The sequence below is a fragment of the Egretta garzetta genome, unplaced genomic scaffold (assembly GCF_000687185.1).
Source record: "Egretta garzetta isolate BGI_Z169 unplaced genomic scaffold, ASM68718v1 scaffold2, whole genome shotgun sequence".
NCBI classification, from domain to species: Eukaryota; Metazoa; Chordata; class Aves; order Pelecaniformes; family Ardeidae; genus Egretta; species Egretta garzetta.
Genome location: NW_009258894.1, coordinates 1,507,226 through 1,524,019, shown reverse-complemented (window position 1 = coordinate 1,524,019; position 16,794 = coordinate 1,507,226). Strand labels below are relative to the sequence as shown.

Here is a 16,794-nt window from a genome sequence, read left to right as displayed (position 1 = left end):
GCAGCAGCAGCGGCATCTGAACCCGCGGCTCCGCTCCCGCAAGGTAATACCCGTTCGTTTGCTCGCCTCCCGCTCTGCCCCTCGGCTCCGTTCCCTGCAGCGGCTTCTGTCGCAATCGAACGGATTAAAAAAAAAAACCCCAACCCACTAACTCAAGACTGCAGAGAAGGGATCTACTTAGTCCTCATTAGCATCTCGTCTGCTCTCTCGCTGTTTACTTATAAATAGCTTCTGCGGGATCATAGGAGCTGGGATCTCTTAGTTTCTCTTGCAGTCCTAAGAAAGTCCGTAGCTTTCCTCCCTCCCCCTTCCCTGCCAGCGCTATTAAATGTAAGTTGTTGCTGGATTACTTCCCCCCGCCCCAAAATGACTCTTAAAACTGTACACTCTTTTTCTTCTACTCTAATGTACAGGATAGGTACAGTGACGTGGGGGATGCAGGTTGTTAGAATTCTGTAGCGTTTGATGGGTAAAAATATCTTCATGCACTCGGGAGGACAGATGAGTGGGAACCACGTGATTAATATTTACAGCGTTTGGGCAGTCTGTTACTCTATATTGTAAAGCTTGTAGGAGTCACCATTGCAGATGAGGCTGCTGAACTGGTACCTGGAGTTAGAATGCATTTGTATAATGACATCTGCAAACATCTTTTACACGTAGGAAAAGGTCACATACTGACATTCTGGAGAAACCCTTCTCTTGCTGTCTGGCACAATCTTCTTTCTTCAGCTGCAGTATTAAATCACATTATGATACAGCTGACCGAGAGTTGGTCTGGGAACTGTATGCACTTACTCCTTCCAGCCATGTCCCACTGCCTTGTCTTGTGACATTTGTTTTCCCAAGAGTATAGCAGGAATCATAATGGGTCCTTACTTTCTCGGAGCTTCACAGAAAATTAATCAGTATTAACAAATTGCTGAGAAATTATAGAGAACTTTTGATTGCGATCCTAATTTTAGTTATTTATTTCCATCTATCCTTTGAATCATTCTTGATGGTTTAATGATCATTTTACTTGTAGAAATGTCTTGTGCAAGTGTTATCATTAAACCATCGTGTACACCTTTAAAGATATTTCTACAAGTATAACAGTAGTGTTACTATGAAGTTCAGGTAAATCACTTACACATAACGTTCTGAAACTTTCACCTTTCAGGGAGCTTGGCCTGTGCTTGCAGGTGAATTGACTTGGTTTGGTAAGCTTCAGCAGAAAGAGTTCAGCCCCTTTGGATTAAATGGAGAGTGGACGAGGAAAAGAAGAAATGCTTTTTGTATTACTAAAAAAAGAACTTTGTCAACCCAAAACATCATTAACTTAATTGGAAGAACTGTAGACAGAATGTCTAGGGATAGAAAGTTGCCGTTTGGGATGAAATCAAACCGTCTTGTGAAGTGTCTTTTTAACAATGGAAATTAGTTTTGACTTGAGTGCAACCTATCTCATTAAAAGTCAAGTGCCATGAGCATGCATGTTCCCTTGTGGTTTTTTATAGATGTACCTGTAACGTATACAGCTACATGGGCATAGGTGACTTAATCATGTAGTAAGTAGTGAACAACAGGTGAATGTTTCCCTAGTGTTTTGCAACTTGTTAGGATAAGACTGAAGTAGAGGCGTGGTGGTAAAAGTATATTATCTCTGTAGAGGTTTTCTTACATAGACAGGTATTTCCAGAAAATTTGAAATTTTCCTTTCAATTTCTGTTTTCAGTTTTTCATATCTGTAGAGTGTACAGATCCATCTGTCAATCCTTGTCCACTTAATTGAAACTGTTAATACTTTTCAAAGAAGAAAATAATGTGTTACTAGAAGATGATGACAAACTGGAGAAAATCTCACTCTGAGAAAGCTTAGCAGCTAGAAACTGAAAATCTTTTCTCTTTGTGGAAGCTACAGGCAAATATCAAATAGAAAATTGAGAAATGGCTGCTTTTCAAAATAAATGCCAACGTAATGAATGTCAGCTTTATACTGACATTTGTCAGGATATTAAAATATGATGAAGAGCCAGTTCTGTCTGGCATATGAAGAAGTACTGGGGTTTTTTTTGTGGGGGGTGGGGTGTTTGTTGTTTTTTGGTGTTTTTTTTTAACTAGCAAAAGGCTAACATCCCACTGTGGCAGAAAAAAAGATAATTTTTCCGCTTTATTTAAGAACAACTCTTGATGATTTGTCTATGTGAAGAAGCACGTAATCCTGGGTCTTTACAATATCATTTATCAAGGAGGTCCTTTCTGAAGCTTTGATCCTGCCTTAATTTGCACACATAAAATTTTTGAAAGTGGAACCCAAAGTCAAAAGCAGCCTTTGTAAATGACCCCAAATGATCCTCTCTAGAGAGCGGTCAATAGTAGGAAAATGAAACCAAGAACAACCACAGAGGTCTTCATTAAGGCTCTAGGGTGGGACGGCTTTCTGCATTTTAGTATTTAAGAACCGAGTAAGAAAAAATTTCCACGTGCCTTTGTGTTGCTGTTTTAAAAAATTAGTTTGCATCCCTTTCTCCACCTGGTCTTCCTGGCATCAGAGAATATCTGTCAGCTTTTAATTTTGCTTTAGCTATTTTGGCATGAAATAAATTCTTCCTCTATCTTTGATCTCATATGACTTTTAAGATATATAATCTGAATGTATATTCCATTAGCTTTTAGGCATCCTGAAGAGCACCAAAAAGGCAGAAAACTGTCCATCATGGAGTGCCCAAATAGATGTAACTCAATGGAAACTGAACCTTAACTGAGTATAAATGGTTTCTACCATTTCAGCATGTTTTATGTATTTATACACGATTCCTTTATGCCCTACCCCTCTTTTTATTATTAATAATCATATCTCGCTGCTATCATTGATAGTTGTGACCATCCATGTTTATTTGCACATCCTTGGAGACAGTAGGAGCAAAGATTGCATTAATATTTTAACGACCAAGCACAACAAGTCAGTCCTTGTGGGTTTTGTTGATTTTTTTGATCTGATAGTATGCCCAGTGTTTAGTTCTACCTTCCTCGGTGGCAGTAGAGGCTAGAGCTGCCTGCAATGGGGAATCTGAGGGAGGGTTGTTTTTTATTTTATATTTTGCCATGATCATTTAAAGTGTTATGCAGTTTCATAACATCTTTCCAGACAAATGGTTGTGATTTTTGCTTCCCTATAAGTGTTGCCAGAGTAGACATACAGTATGTATAGCGAGTCTCAGCACTTCTGCCCGAGAACAGGGAAAGAAGGCACACAAAATGTGCTACATGAATTCTTATCCAAGTAACTGTCCCCAAGTCATGCAGATACTCCCGTTTCTTCCCTTTCCATGGAAGGCTGAACCTCTAATCATTAGTTTGGACATTCAGCTTAATTTTAAATCCAGTTCTATGTGGTGATAATGGAGGGCTTAGTAGCTCCACAAGACCATATATATTTTGTTGAGTTGGGCCCTTAGAAAATTACATAAGACCTGTAAATTCATAATATTGAATTGCTTCTGTCCTCCATTTAAAAAGTCATTAAATCTTATAAATTATTTGAAATGGTGTTACTGAAATCTTGATGTAAAATCAGTATTTATTATGCCAAGAATTAAGTTAACATTTGTTTCAAAGCCATTCTTTTTATCCTGCTGTGTTTTAAGCTTATTACACTGAAATACTGTGTCTTCATGTTTTAATCTTCTTGGTCTTTTCCTATGAGGGTTGTCTTGTTGCTAAAGTTGGAACCCTCCTGGGGGGTCTATGCAGCCTGTTTAATCATAAAACAATTGGAGTTTTATAAATATTTTTAAACATTAGTAGTAGTAGAATTGCATTTGCCTGTTGACAGACTTGCTGAATTTAGCAAAAATTCTATGTACAGTCTTCCATGATAGGGCACAGACCAAGAAAATCACAGTGACATATAAGCGCTTAACCATTTTCAAGACTTTTTAAAATGTTAATTGATTTGCACTCAGGACAGATCAAACAGACTAAATGTTGTGTGTATAAAAACCAATACTTAATCCACTTACTTATTTAACAGGCTTTTGGAAAACCTATAATCTCTCCTCTCAGATGGATAGCAATTGGGTTTATAATTTTTTGTTAACTGGAGTCATGTCAAAACCATTTAGCTATGTATGAAATGCTGCTAGCAAAAAGTTGCACTGAAGAAAACAATGCAACCATAGTTCTCTGTTTTAACACCACCTTCTTTGAAGTGTTAATGACTTGTGATGATCATATTACATCCAATTTCATCCAGTACAGCCAAGGTTTTCAAAACTTGAATGATAAATATAATTTTTGAAGCAACCCGAAATTCCTTAAGGCTCAAGTAATTCCAAGATCACTAAAGTCTGGGAAGGGGAAAAAGTTAAAAAGCTTTCTGAGTTTATTCTCAAAGTTTGCATAGTTTTTTGAAATTATTTAAAATATGCATAGTTAAAAATAGGTTTGTTAACTGGTCGAATACATTATTTCAGAAAATGGTTATTGATTCCTAAGAACTTAATGTGGGACAGCATCTTTGACCTTTCCTTGAAGAAAAATATATTCAGAGCATGCCGGATTTTATGGAAGGGTTCTTCTAAAGGTATCAAATGTTGTTATGAGAGGGGTTTTTAATTGCTGTTATTGTTCTTTTAAATTCCATTTATCTTCTGTCTTCACAATTGAAGCTTCCTTAGCATTTATACTTTTTGCAGCTGGAATTACTTTCATTGCTCATGAAATAACTCAAAAATATTCTATAACATAGCCTTTTAGTTTTCTTCTCCTTTGCTTTCCTTAAATACTGTATTGGGGTTACAGTTCAGAACATATAGGTATGCCAGATGTGTCTCTGAAAATGATGTTTGGCAAAACACCTTTCATCTGAAAGGCTGTGTACTAAATGCTTCATTTAAATATTGTCATGACACTAACAAGCATGGGCATGCAATAGTTAAATAAATACAAATCTGATGTCTTGGTTTAGTGAAACTAAAGATGCTAAGCAATACAAAATAGAACAAGATGCAGCTCTTGCCTGAAGAGTTTGCTGTCTGGACAAGTGAAATTAAGGCTTTTGGACAAAGATTAACAAGACGATAATTCTTTTATTTAAAAAATTGTTATTTAATTCATGTTGTTTTTCTCTAGAAATATCCTGTACTTGCTGCCAGAAGTGGAAACAAGCTACTGTGTATCCTGTAAAACTTACCCACTGATAAAGTATTAAATAAAAAATGTTTTATTTTATAGTGGTTTATTTATCTAGGTCAAAACTGGGAAAAAGGCATGTGTGCAGTTCATGACCCAAGTCTAAAATGTACAAATATGATCTTGAAAGTTTATATTATTTTGTTCACTATCAATGCAAATTCCTTTGTTTTACTTTCCTTGGTAACATACTATGTTTCTGTTGAAATATGTCAAGATCACATTTTAGACATGTGAATAGAGGTCTCTACATGCTGTTTTGGTCTAGTGTGACTTTTTTTTTGTTTATTACTTGAAAATCAGCTGACTGTTAACTAGTACAGGTTTGCTTTAAGACCTCTGTATCCTGAGGGAAAAGATCTTTCTTTTTGCCTGTAATTAATTTTCATATCACTATTACGGGTTCAGCTGAACATTAGCCACATGCCCCTGTACACATGTCCAGGGATAGTTTTCAGTTTTAAGTTACAAGATTTTATGTGAGTATTCATCTTAGGTACAGAAAGTTGTAGGGGAGGGTTATTTGTTTGAATAAGGTATATATATTACAGTCATGCATAATCAATAAACCACAGAATACCGTGGAATGCTGTTGTTGAGGAATAAACGTGGTCATTATTTTAAGATAGATGAAATCATTCTAACATTCGTTTTAATTTTCAGATTTGGCAAAATACTCTTTTCTTGCCAGCAGGAAGAGTTTGGGGTATTGTTTGTTTGCTTGTTTATAGGTATCATTTGAATCCCTTTTGAATCATAACAGTTTGTGCATGTATCCTCTACATACGGTGAGAGGGCAAGTCAAGTTGCTATGATAATACTGTACCTGCTACCATAGCCCTGCTGAATTTTGCATAGATATACCCAAAGGATTTTCATTTTCCTTATGTGGTAAGAAATGAAGAAAGCGTGGTCTGGAGTATGGTGAAGATATCCTTGGTCTTTGTCAAGGAAGGTGGAAATTAACTGTTGTTGCTGGGTTGGACTGGCAGACCTGAGCCAGGACAGCCTTGTTCTCTGAAGTGCTGCAGTATCTATGAGCTCCAAGGGTTTCCTTCAGAAGAGAAGATCTGAGGGTCAGTGTTGGTGCTTGAAACAAACTCTGGCTGGCGTTTCATGTATCATGCAAAATGGAGCTTCCTCGTGTTTCATCTGCCATGTAAAATAAACTCGTTTTTCTGATATTCAATCTAAAAAATCAGCAAAACTGATTACTACCACCTATGTTGAAGTTATTCAGGCAGTTTTCAGTATAAGACTCTCTTTTCAGTTATAACTTTGTGACACTTTAATTATTTCAGCTGAAATTCTCCATGCCAAATGTTGCCTCCTGAAATGTTTTTCCTTAGGAAAACCTCAGTAAAAAACTGAGGCAGTTTTTTTGCAAGTAAAACTGGAGGAGTGGGGTGAGAAATTACAAATACAATTTTGGTCATGTTATAATCTATTAAACCCATTTAATATCTTTAAATCCTATAAGAGTTGCTGTTGCCATCACTTAGCAAAAATTCCCTTATTTATAAGTCTATGAATCTTGGGAATGACATTTTGCTTCACATCTTAGATACTGAACATATCTATCTGGAATGCAGTGTTTTTAGCGATACTTTCCTTGCAGTTTGCCTCTTCAGCAGTCAGAAAACTGTTCCAGTCCAAAAAACTGGAAGCAAGATGGTTGACTCATCTGTTCTCTTGGTTCTTTCCCTGCTAAGTGCCCAGGAGCAAGGTGGAGAATGTAAAAACCTGACTGAAGTGCAGAGGGATTTTGTTTGTTTGTTTAAATGCTGTACTTCTTGAAATACTCTGTTTCAAACAGACTTACTACTTATTATATTAAAGACTTTTCATAGTGCTAATATCCATTGCAGATTTTTTTATTAGCAGCCTCTTAAGCAGTTGAATGGGAGAGTTTGTGATGGAAATCTCATTTAGTAACTCATTGCAAATTAGTCACCTTTCTCAAACAGATTTTGGACAAATACGTCCTGTGGTGTGGTTGAACTCTGCCAACACAGTTTGAGTAGTAATGAGGACATGTTGTGTATCATCTTTTTTCTCTTTTTAACTTGATGACGCAGTTGTGTCAGAAAAAAACAACATATTGCATGGCTAAATTGAAGTAGGCTACAGAAGCATGAGAACTTTCATGCCAGTCTCTTTTGGGGGGAGAGGTCTCGTTGCTTTCTGTAACTAAAATTGCAAAAGGTGTACTAACAGAAAAAAAAATCCAGTTGTACAAATTATTTTATGTATTTCCAGATTATGGCAGGTTATATTCAGAAAGTACCGTGGGCAGAAGAAACAAAAATTACTTGCTATCAGAGTTTCCATTAGCATCTGCCTGTGCTTCCAGTGCGTTTGCTTAGTCATAATACTGTTTTCTTCTCCAAGAATCAACTCCTACCCTAACTAAGCTCTTTAAGAGCAGAATTTGTTGTCTTCCGTGAATGTTGTTCCATGCAGTTATTTCCTTCTTTGCACTCCAAGTTCAAAACTAGACCTGGCAGGAAATTATTTTCTTTTGAAAGTTATTAATGAAAGAAATGATGCATTAGATTTCTTGCTTAATGTGCAGTATAATAATAAAATTCTTATCTGGATTTTTAAAAATAGAAAAAATAAGTATTACATGCTCTTTTCTTTCTTTCCTCCTTTTTTACTGGAAAAGACAGGAGTGCCATCCAGGGTATTTATTTATTATTTATTTTCCACCTGTATGATTTTTTTCTAGTGTCGAAAAATCCAATGGCAAGAATATAATTCAGTGAAATTCTGTTAAAATACTTTTAAGTTGGGGTTTTTTGGAACAATTAGAATGTAGGAACAGCCTGGAGAGCTTTTTAAATTTTTTTTTTACTTAGCTATGTCAGAAAATGGGTTTGAGGAATTAGGGGAAGAATCCTATAACATTTTACATATTTCATATCAGGTTTTAAAATATGCTCCATGCTGCTTTTTTTTTTTGTTGTTCTTTTTCCTTATTCCTCTGCTCTCTTCTGTAATAATGCATTAACAAGCAAAATTCAGTTCAAGTCTTTTACCGTCTTAAAGTTTCTGTGAAATTGTAATGTTCTGTTTCAGCAGTAACCATTAACAGAAAATAGTGTTTTAAGAGAGATTTCTGCTCTGTGACCTTCATTCCAGCATCATTATTAAAAAGAAAATAAAAGGTTAGAGCCGAGGGCTGAGATAAAGACAGTTTAGTAAGAGAAAATAATAATAATAATGAGAATGATAACCCATCGTTCTAGACATTTACCCATACTACCCCAAATACCCTGCCACTCATAACTATCCAGCCCTGGGGCAGACATCTGGATAGCATTATTAAGTTGCTTACTAACTTTGGACAAAACTGAAACAATATTCCAAATAGATATCAATAGATATATCTTAACTATCCAAGGATGTTCAAGATACTGAAAAGTTATTGTAATGAAGGAGGAAACATCATCAAAGAAGGCAGAGAAAATTTTAGATAAAATATAAGTATTATGAAGCCTGTAATTTTCACACATTTCAAGATAAAGGTACTCCATAATATTGTATATAGTTTTTTGTTAATAAACGGTGATGAGTTGTTGCTCACAGAATGTGAAAAGAGGGATAAAAATCATTTTATTAACAAAATTGTGAAAAGCCCAGCATATTTTCATGCCATAGAGGTCAAGGGCAAAGAGTTGGGATATTATTCGTGTGTTATTGTAAGAGATTTCAGTGAGATAGAATCATAGAATGATTCTATCTAAATCTAAAAGTGAATGTTATCTGGAGATTACATTTCCTTTTTATATGTGTTCCATCTATTCTCACCCATGTTATGGTGGTTGCAATACAGAAAGGGTTCTCTTGCCAGATCATTCCCCTGCATCCATTTCTTTGATTCCTGTTGTGTAGACCATTTCTGCTGCTACCAAGTGATTTACCAAGGCTGTCTTGTGGCCTCAGGCAGCCCTGTGAGAAACCAGAAGCATTTGTTTGTGGTTCTTCTTCACATATACTGCTTTTATGAGGAAGTAGTGGAGTGAAAATGAGACTGTAGTAGCGGAGCTGGTCCTGGTCTGGTCATATGTTGATAATGTACTTTGGAAATCAATATGAAACCATGGATGTGGTTTGATTAGTGCGTGATTAAGAGGATACTTTACCTCTTTATGGATTAAGTTTTGTTGTTTGAAACACTATATAAACTGCCTGGTCCATCTGTACCATGCCAGTGGCCATTTAAGTATACCTTGGAAGATGTGTTTGGCTCTAATGCATTAGGAGTGCCGGATAACCTGGAGTTTCAATTAGTGTTGCAAAAGCACCATTAGTTCATCTAATTAGCTGTAGCTTGTTAATGCTTTGTGAATCAAAAGATTCTGCCTAATATAATTTCCTACAGATCTGAAATGAAGTCTTCTATCTGCATACCTTTTAATCATAAGCAATGGAAAAGTTCCTTACAAAACATTGAAATCTGTCCTTCCTGCCTACAGTCAAGGTTGATCTAGCAGAAGGAAGTTCTTTGTGCTGGTCCTGCCTAAGCTAACACATGTTGCTGCAGATGTTTTAGTCTCTTACAGCTCTATTGGCTCAGTTTGTGACTGTTGGAAGAAAGATGGAAAATTATTTGGCACAGTATTTTCCTGGCAGTAGGTACAAAGATTGGTGGGTGTTGGTCTCTCTCACTGGTAATGGTGATAGGACAAGGGGAAATGGACTGAAGTTGCACTGGGGCAGGTTTAGGTTAGACATTAGGAAAAAGTTTTTCACTGAAAGGGTGGTCAAGCATTGGAACGGGCTACCCAGGGAAGTGGTCAAGTCCCCATCCCGGGAGGTATTTAAAAGACGGGTAGACAAGGTGATTAGGGACATGGTTTAGTGGTGGGATGGCAGGGTTAGGTTAACGGTTGGACTTGATGATCTTAAAGGTCTTTTCCAACCTAAATGATTCTATGGTTCTATGATTCTATGCTTCTATATGGTAACAGAGCTATTGAAAATTAGTTTCTGTTTTGGGGATCTGGAATTTTTTCAATTTGCAAAAAGATGGGCATGCTAGAGTAGCACTTACAGGAAAATATCTTACATTGTTTAGATGGAATATTGGTTTGTTGCTAGGCGTAAAAAATGGGTAATAATTTGGTAATAAGTAATAAGTTTTGTATTTGGAAAGAGAGGTTTCAAGCACATATCTATATCTTCAGAAATCTTTGATTAACTTCTGGCATTTGAAGATTGAAGGGGTGTTGTCTTTTCCTCACTCACTTCCCCATTTTAACATCTTTCCTCCTTCTGTCTTCTCCTTTGAGTCATTCTGTCATTTCTGTCTTTCAAATCCAAAAGCATATAGGAAACGAGTCAGCATTAAAACATGGATTCTAAGGAGTATATTTAATTTTTTTTTTTTTTTAGTTTCTAGTAGATAGTTGATTTTAAATAAGGATTGCAACACAAAATACTGGGAGAAACATTTTTACAGGAAGCATAGTACTGGAAACCTTCTTTTCTTTTTTAGAATCATGTATTACTATAAAATGGAAGTTACTAGCACAAGGGCATGTCAGAATTTTTATTGAAGGAATTCAATGGAGAACTAAGCTGTTGTGGAAGCAACAGTTATTAAGAAGTGCACTGAATAGGAGAAATCAGTTTCAGGGAGATTATTGGCGTTACATGCATCTCATTCTGAAATCTTTGAAAATACAGGTTTCTAAAGATACCCTTACGATATTTATTACACTTTAAGGCATCCTTTTTAAATTTTTCTGCTTTTACAATAGCAATTTTTAAAAATTCCCTGTTCCTTGGTTGAAAGGCTTATATAGCTTCTCCCAACCATGTGGCTTTTGGAAAGGGATCACTAACAAGCTAGTGCAGATGGGTGGAACTAGTTGGAACTAGAACTACATAGTTGTAATGGGGAAAAACATAATTTCTGTCTGGCATTTAACTTAGATAAATTGTATGGGAGGTCACTTGGCTCAAATAGTAGGAGTAAAAATCTGAATAAAGGGACTTTCTTGGTAAGAATACAACTGAAAATATTTGTCAGGAAATGTGATGTTTTGTAGTGAAGGGCACTGTTTTAAAAATATTTTTATCACTTCAGAAACTAAACTATTAGTGAAGTCAGTAATTTCCATATGATTCTAGTTTTGCAGTCTAAGGTTTCTTTACACAATTCTTGAGACCAGGTGGCGTGAGTAATATATGTAATTTATGTTTGTTCCCCAACCTGACTAGTAAAACGTAATATAAATTTTAAGTATAAATGGTGAGCATTAGTTGTAAACCCCAAAATATCATCATTGCTTTTTTCTGTCTCCTGTGCACTAAAAAGGTATTATGCTTATTTACAGTTATTTCAAATGAGACAGCGGTCTATAAGGACCCAGAGCAAATACATGCAGTGTGGCTTCTGAGAATGTGTTTGTTTCTAGTCAGATATCATCATATTATTCAGTCCATCCAGAAACTTTTAAAAGTAATTTTAATAAACTTCACATGCTACGTGTAGATTATCTTTTTGTTAAGTTATGTTTTTAGATTTCAAGATGTTTAGATTTCCTTATCTTCAGATCACAAAGACGGTGTATTCAGAGAACTGGGTTTAAGATTACTTAGTTTCACAGACTTGGTCCTGTGGTGGATTAATTTGAACAGAATGGCGTAGTCAAAGATTATAAAAGACCCAAGGCATTTTAACATGCTTTTCTGATTATTTCCATTTTATTTATCTATTTTTTTGTATATTTATTACATTTTGCATTTATGCTTAAAAATTGTTTTTGGAATATAAAGCTCTGCATTGTGGATTAACTTAATGACTTGCAACCTTATGTTCTGTGTTATCCATTTATGTTTCATCTGAATTTGTTAGCAGGACTCTAATATGCTTTAGTACTTCCCTTGTGCGATTGCATGAGATCTGAAATTTAATAAAGCAGTTGTCTGTCTGGCATAGACTGTTTCTTATTCCTTAACAACTCTTTGCTAGTGTAGTTCAGTACTTGCGAAGTTGAGAAGAGCAGCATTTTAAACTATCATTGCTAACAATCATCTGCAGTATTGTTTGAACTATTACACTTTTCTAATTAAATACTCTAATTTTGAATGATTTTTTTTCCACAATCCAGTAAATACAGTGTAGACATACCTGGAAAGTTCTTGTTATAAAATTCTTAATTATTTATGTCTAAGCTGTTGCAAGGTGCTGTAACATTTTGTCTTCACAAAGAGGTAATAATTTTTTTATCTTTCTAATGGTAACATTTATAAGTCAAATGATAGTTTGAAAGAACCTCAGAGAAACAAGAGAAGAAAATGGAGTTTGTCTCTAGCAGACAAGTTGTGCTCAGTAGACAAATGTTATTGCTGTTTCATTTCAGTTTCTTCTAGCCTGTGGTGTGGATCCTTCTTCTGTCCATATTTTTACTATCTTTCCTGTACCATGCTTTTTCTGTTTTGGTGTGTTCATTAGCTATGTGACACAGCACAGAAAGTTAGCCATAGCATACGCGGGAACAGACTGCCACCTAATAACAACCAGATATTGGGGAGAGCTGGGAAAGTAAGGAGTTCCAATTCTTGCTTCCTTAAAGATCAGGGAAAGGAGGGAAACCATCTGCTGTGCCGAGCAGTGCATGATGTGTCCTGCTACAGAGAAGGAACTGCAATAATGGAAACCTGGGTTTCTAAGAGCGCATTTTGAACAGCAAAATGGATGGATGTGTTGGCCCTAGACTTTGAGGAGCACTAAATCTGTGACATTTTTTCTGATTGTTAAATTAAAAAAAAAAAAAATTAAAATCCATCAGCAGAGCAAGTTTGCTTCTCAGCCACCTATTTAACAATTTCAGTTGTTTGTTTTTAGTTTTTAGCTAGCTATTGAGTAGCTGTTTTTCTCCTTAAAGTAGTATTTCTCACAACCTGAATCCCGCTGTTCTACTGTGTATGTGAAAGCTGCATGAGAGAAACAGTTATCGATGATGCTGAAGATTGCTTTCATTGCTCTATGCTGTGTGTTCTGTAGTTAAAATTTTAAGTCTTCTTAGATTAATGTGCGTTTTACTTAAGCTGTAAACTTTACCTGAATGTGGCTTTAATTTACAAAAATTCACTCCCTGTAGTAAGGTTTGCAAACGGAAGTAGGATTATAAACAGATTGCAAGGTGAACAGAAAAGTTGGGGAACTAGTGTTGTAATTAAGTTTGAAAGTCCTTAACCAGTTTCCTTCCTTACCATAATTCTCCTGATAGTTTCTTGTAATGCTTCTGCTTACAGAGCAGGGAGTTCACTTTGTTTTCTGATGGAAGATTATAAAAAGGCCGAAAAAGGTGCTGAAGGTATTGAAGAGAAGAAGGTTTCCTTAGGAAAGAATGTATCTATGAATAGAAATAAGCTTCAAAATACCACTAAAACTGCAGCAGTGCATGGTATCACATTGTCTTTTAAATCAATGAAAACTTTGATATGGAATATTTTGTTGGCCTGAGAGTAACAAGGTTTCCTTTCTGCTATTGCTATTGTTAGTTTAACTGGTTTTCTTTTAATATGGTTTAATTTCAAAGTATGTGTACATTTTTTCATCATAAGGAGGGGGGTTACACTCTATACAAGGTGATTCTACATTTTAATGTCTCAAAATGTGTGCACCAAACCCAATGTTTAGTTTGGTGTAACTAAGAAGAGGTCTAATAGGATGTAGCCTTTAAACCAGGTCTAAGCTGGTGTAACAGCTTGTTGACAAAGATGGTAAGAGTAAAAAAAAAAATCTTCAATAGATTTATTTGTTTCTAAATGAAAAAGAGCTTTTAGTTGCAATATGATTTATGGGTCTTATTTCAGTAATGTAATGATTCAGAGCTTAGATTAGATTAGGGAAGCTGCTTGTGTTTTGGGAGGGGCATAGCCTGGCAAATTTGTGTGGCAGAGGCAAGAGGCTAGCTAGTTCTCTCCTTTACTCATGTATTCTTTTGTCCATTAAAAAAAAAAAAAAACAAAAAAAACCCCAAAAACATGCATGTTACCAAAAGTAATGAACTCTTCAAAACTGATCTGAGTTGCCCCTGATGATATCATAGATGTCATTTGAGGATGTTAAATTTGATCATAATATCTGGTTTGTAGCTACTGGGTCTATAGGTTCCATGACACTTTTTCCTTGTAGTCACTTAATCATATTTCAATGAGACAATGTCATGCCAGTTGAGGTGAAACAGAGGAACACCTAAAATAATTCAGACTAAATTTAACACTAATTTTTCCTAGATAAGACTGTGAAATACACATAATACAGACTGTCTTATACCATGTATTAAAAAACAATTCCCTTTCTTCCTATTGCTCCTTTCCTTTTATTGTTTTCTAAATCAAATGCATTGACAAATACTTTGATGTGATGGATCATCTTCCTCAAGTCAATACTAAACATAGGTTTGGTCTCCTTGGCATATCCACCCTCACTTTAGCTAGGTTTTTCCCAGTTAGCTATTCTTTCTTCTTCCTAGTTTAACAGCTGTATGTTGCCAGTGGACCAAAATATGGGCCGTGCCATCCATTTCCCTGACTAGTAACTTCCTTGAAATTCTACTTCTCAGTAAAGTTCTCCTGTAAGTAAAAACTGACTCAGCATGCATTAGCCGGGACTGCTGAGTATTCATTTATGGAAACGTCCACAAGTTAACTAGCCCATGGCACTCACCACAGTAGGTTACTTGAGGGACAATTTGGTGCTATGGCTAAGCTGCTCTACTGGTAAACTGCTACCATACGGGGTGTTCCCTACTGCTTGGGTGAAGAGTGAGCAGGTTCAAGACTGCTCCTGTGATGAAACAATGTTCTTTGATGGTTGTTATTGCTGTATGCAGAAGCACTTCTGGTTGCATCTGCCGGTGACACACCCTGTTGCTACATGATCCCTCAGTTCTACACTAGAAAAAAGCAGCAGGCACGCACAGCTGGCGACGAGGAAGACTAGAAGTCAGGCTGCTCTTTTTGGCCGGTACTTAGCCTTGTCCATATTTTGAACTCCAAACTCAGGCAATGAGTTAAAGCAATACAGGAAGAAACAGTATTGCATAATTTTCTCAGAAACTCTTATAGTTCTATGAAACAGCAAGCCAGTCTTCAACAGAAGTACTGACTAAAGGGTTTGCACCTTTCCTACCCCTTCCTATACCTGCACAGGATTCTGAACCATGCCACGTAACTATTAAGAAGCTGATCTGGCTCTGGCAGAAGATTCTTCTTACCATTAGTCTCTCTCCTTAGGATCTCTCCTCTTTCTTCAAGGATTATGTGTGCATATTAAGAGTTTTGTTGGCATGAAGAGCGTTTGCTCTTCATGAGTTGAAAGGTTGAAACTGTTTAAATAACAGTATAAACATGCTATGCTTTAACAAAATTTAGATCAAAATCACTCCAATAAATGACTACTTGCTAGTAGAGTAGGATGTTTTGGGTAAATATTGCTTGCTTCTTAGAGTTACGATTTGTTAATTACTTATGATAAGTTATTGACATAATTTTATATCTGATGCCCTGCATAATAAAAACTGATACAATACTTAGATATTGAAAAAATAGGTAAAACTGAAATGTGTGACAGCTTCCTTATTGTTTCCTGAGGCTAAGTGTGACTGTTTTGAAATGGTGGTAAGTTCTGCTGTATTTATGCTTTGAAAGTTGGAAACGGCAATTCCTTCATTTTTCAGCAAAGAGAAGCCTTGGAGCAGGTGATCTCCAGCTTTGCGTGCTGCTGGATTTGCTGCTGAGCTTTAAGTCTTTCCCTGATGCTTATGCATTTCCTAGTGACTGTAGACTCACTTTAATTGTGTTGGCAGAGTTCCTTCTGGATGAAAAGCCAATTTAGCGCTCAAAAGGAGTAAACCAACTTCTGTCATGATGTATCAAAAGAATGTAAATATATCCAGTCTGTAGCAAGAAAATACAATGTGATGCAAAGAAAAGGACATAACAAAGCTCAGAAAACCTGCCTGTAATAGAACAATTACACTATTGTATGTTGAATCAAAATAGATTTAAACAGTACCTATATGCCAGACAATTAAACAGAATTATTTTTTTCTTCTTGCAAGTTTTCCTGATGTCATGGCAGTTTCACAGATAAATATGAGAAGAAAATGTTCAGCCTTTTAATTTCTAAATGTTTCTTGGTAAATAAAGCAGTGAGAGCTAATTACCTTGCGATGGTGTTGCTGGTTGTGCTGACTGAGTAAAAAGGCAACACACATGCTTGAATGGTTCTTTTGACTAAATGTTCAACAGCAAGTTAACTTTTAACAGAGAGGGGGCAATAGGTTCCAGCATTAAAAAGTAAATTCTGTTTGAAATGGGTGTTTCAGTGAACTTCTTGTGACCTTATGGAACAGCATTGACTTGAGAACCCTGATGACAGAGGAATGATGTATGAAAGAAGGATTATGACTCAAACTATGAGCGTTAGCAATGCCATCCTTTTTGTGTCAGATTTTTCAAGGTAAAAGATTTGTATCAGAAAATACTGAGAGAAGATTGTACTTCTGCAGGCTTGTTATTTGTCATATTAAATTTGCCATAATCAAGTTTGACAGGCTTCTCTTTATTTTTTTTCCAGCAGACAATATTATT

At 36.0% G+C, this 16,794-nt stretch overlaps 1 protein-coding gene across 1 annotated transcript in view; it reads right to left on the bottom strand.

Moving 5' to 3' along the window:
* Positions 1–16,418, bottom strand: part of RYR3 (ryanodine receptor 3) — a 314,923-nt gene extending 298,505 nt beyond the window's left edge. The window contains 1 exon segment of the mRNA XM_035889788.1: positions 16,368–16,418. Within this exon segment, the coding sequence (XP_035745681.1) occupies positions 16,368–16,418 (51 nt within the window).
* Between the last annotated feature and the right edge of the window lie 376 nt (positions 16,419–16,794).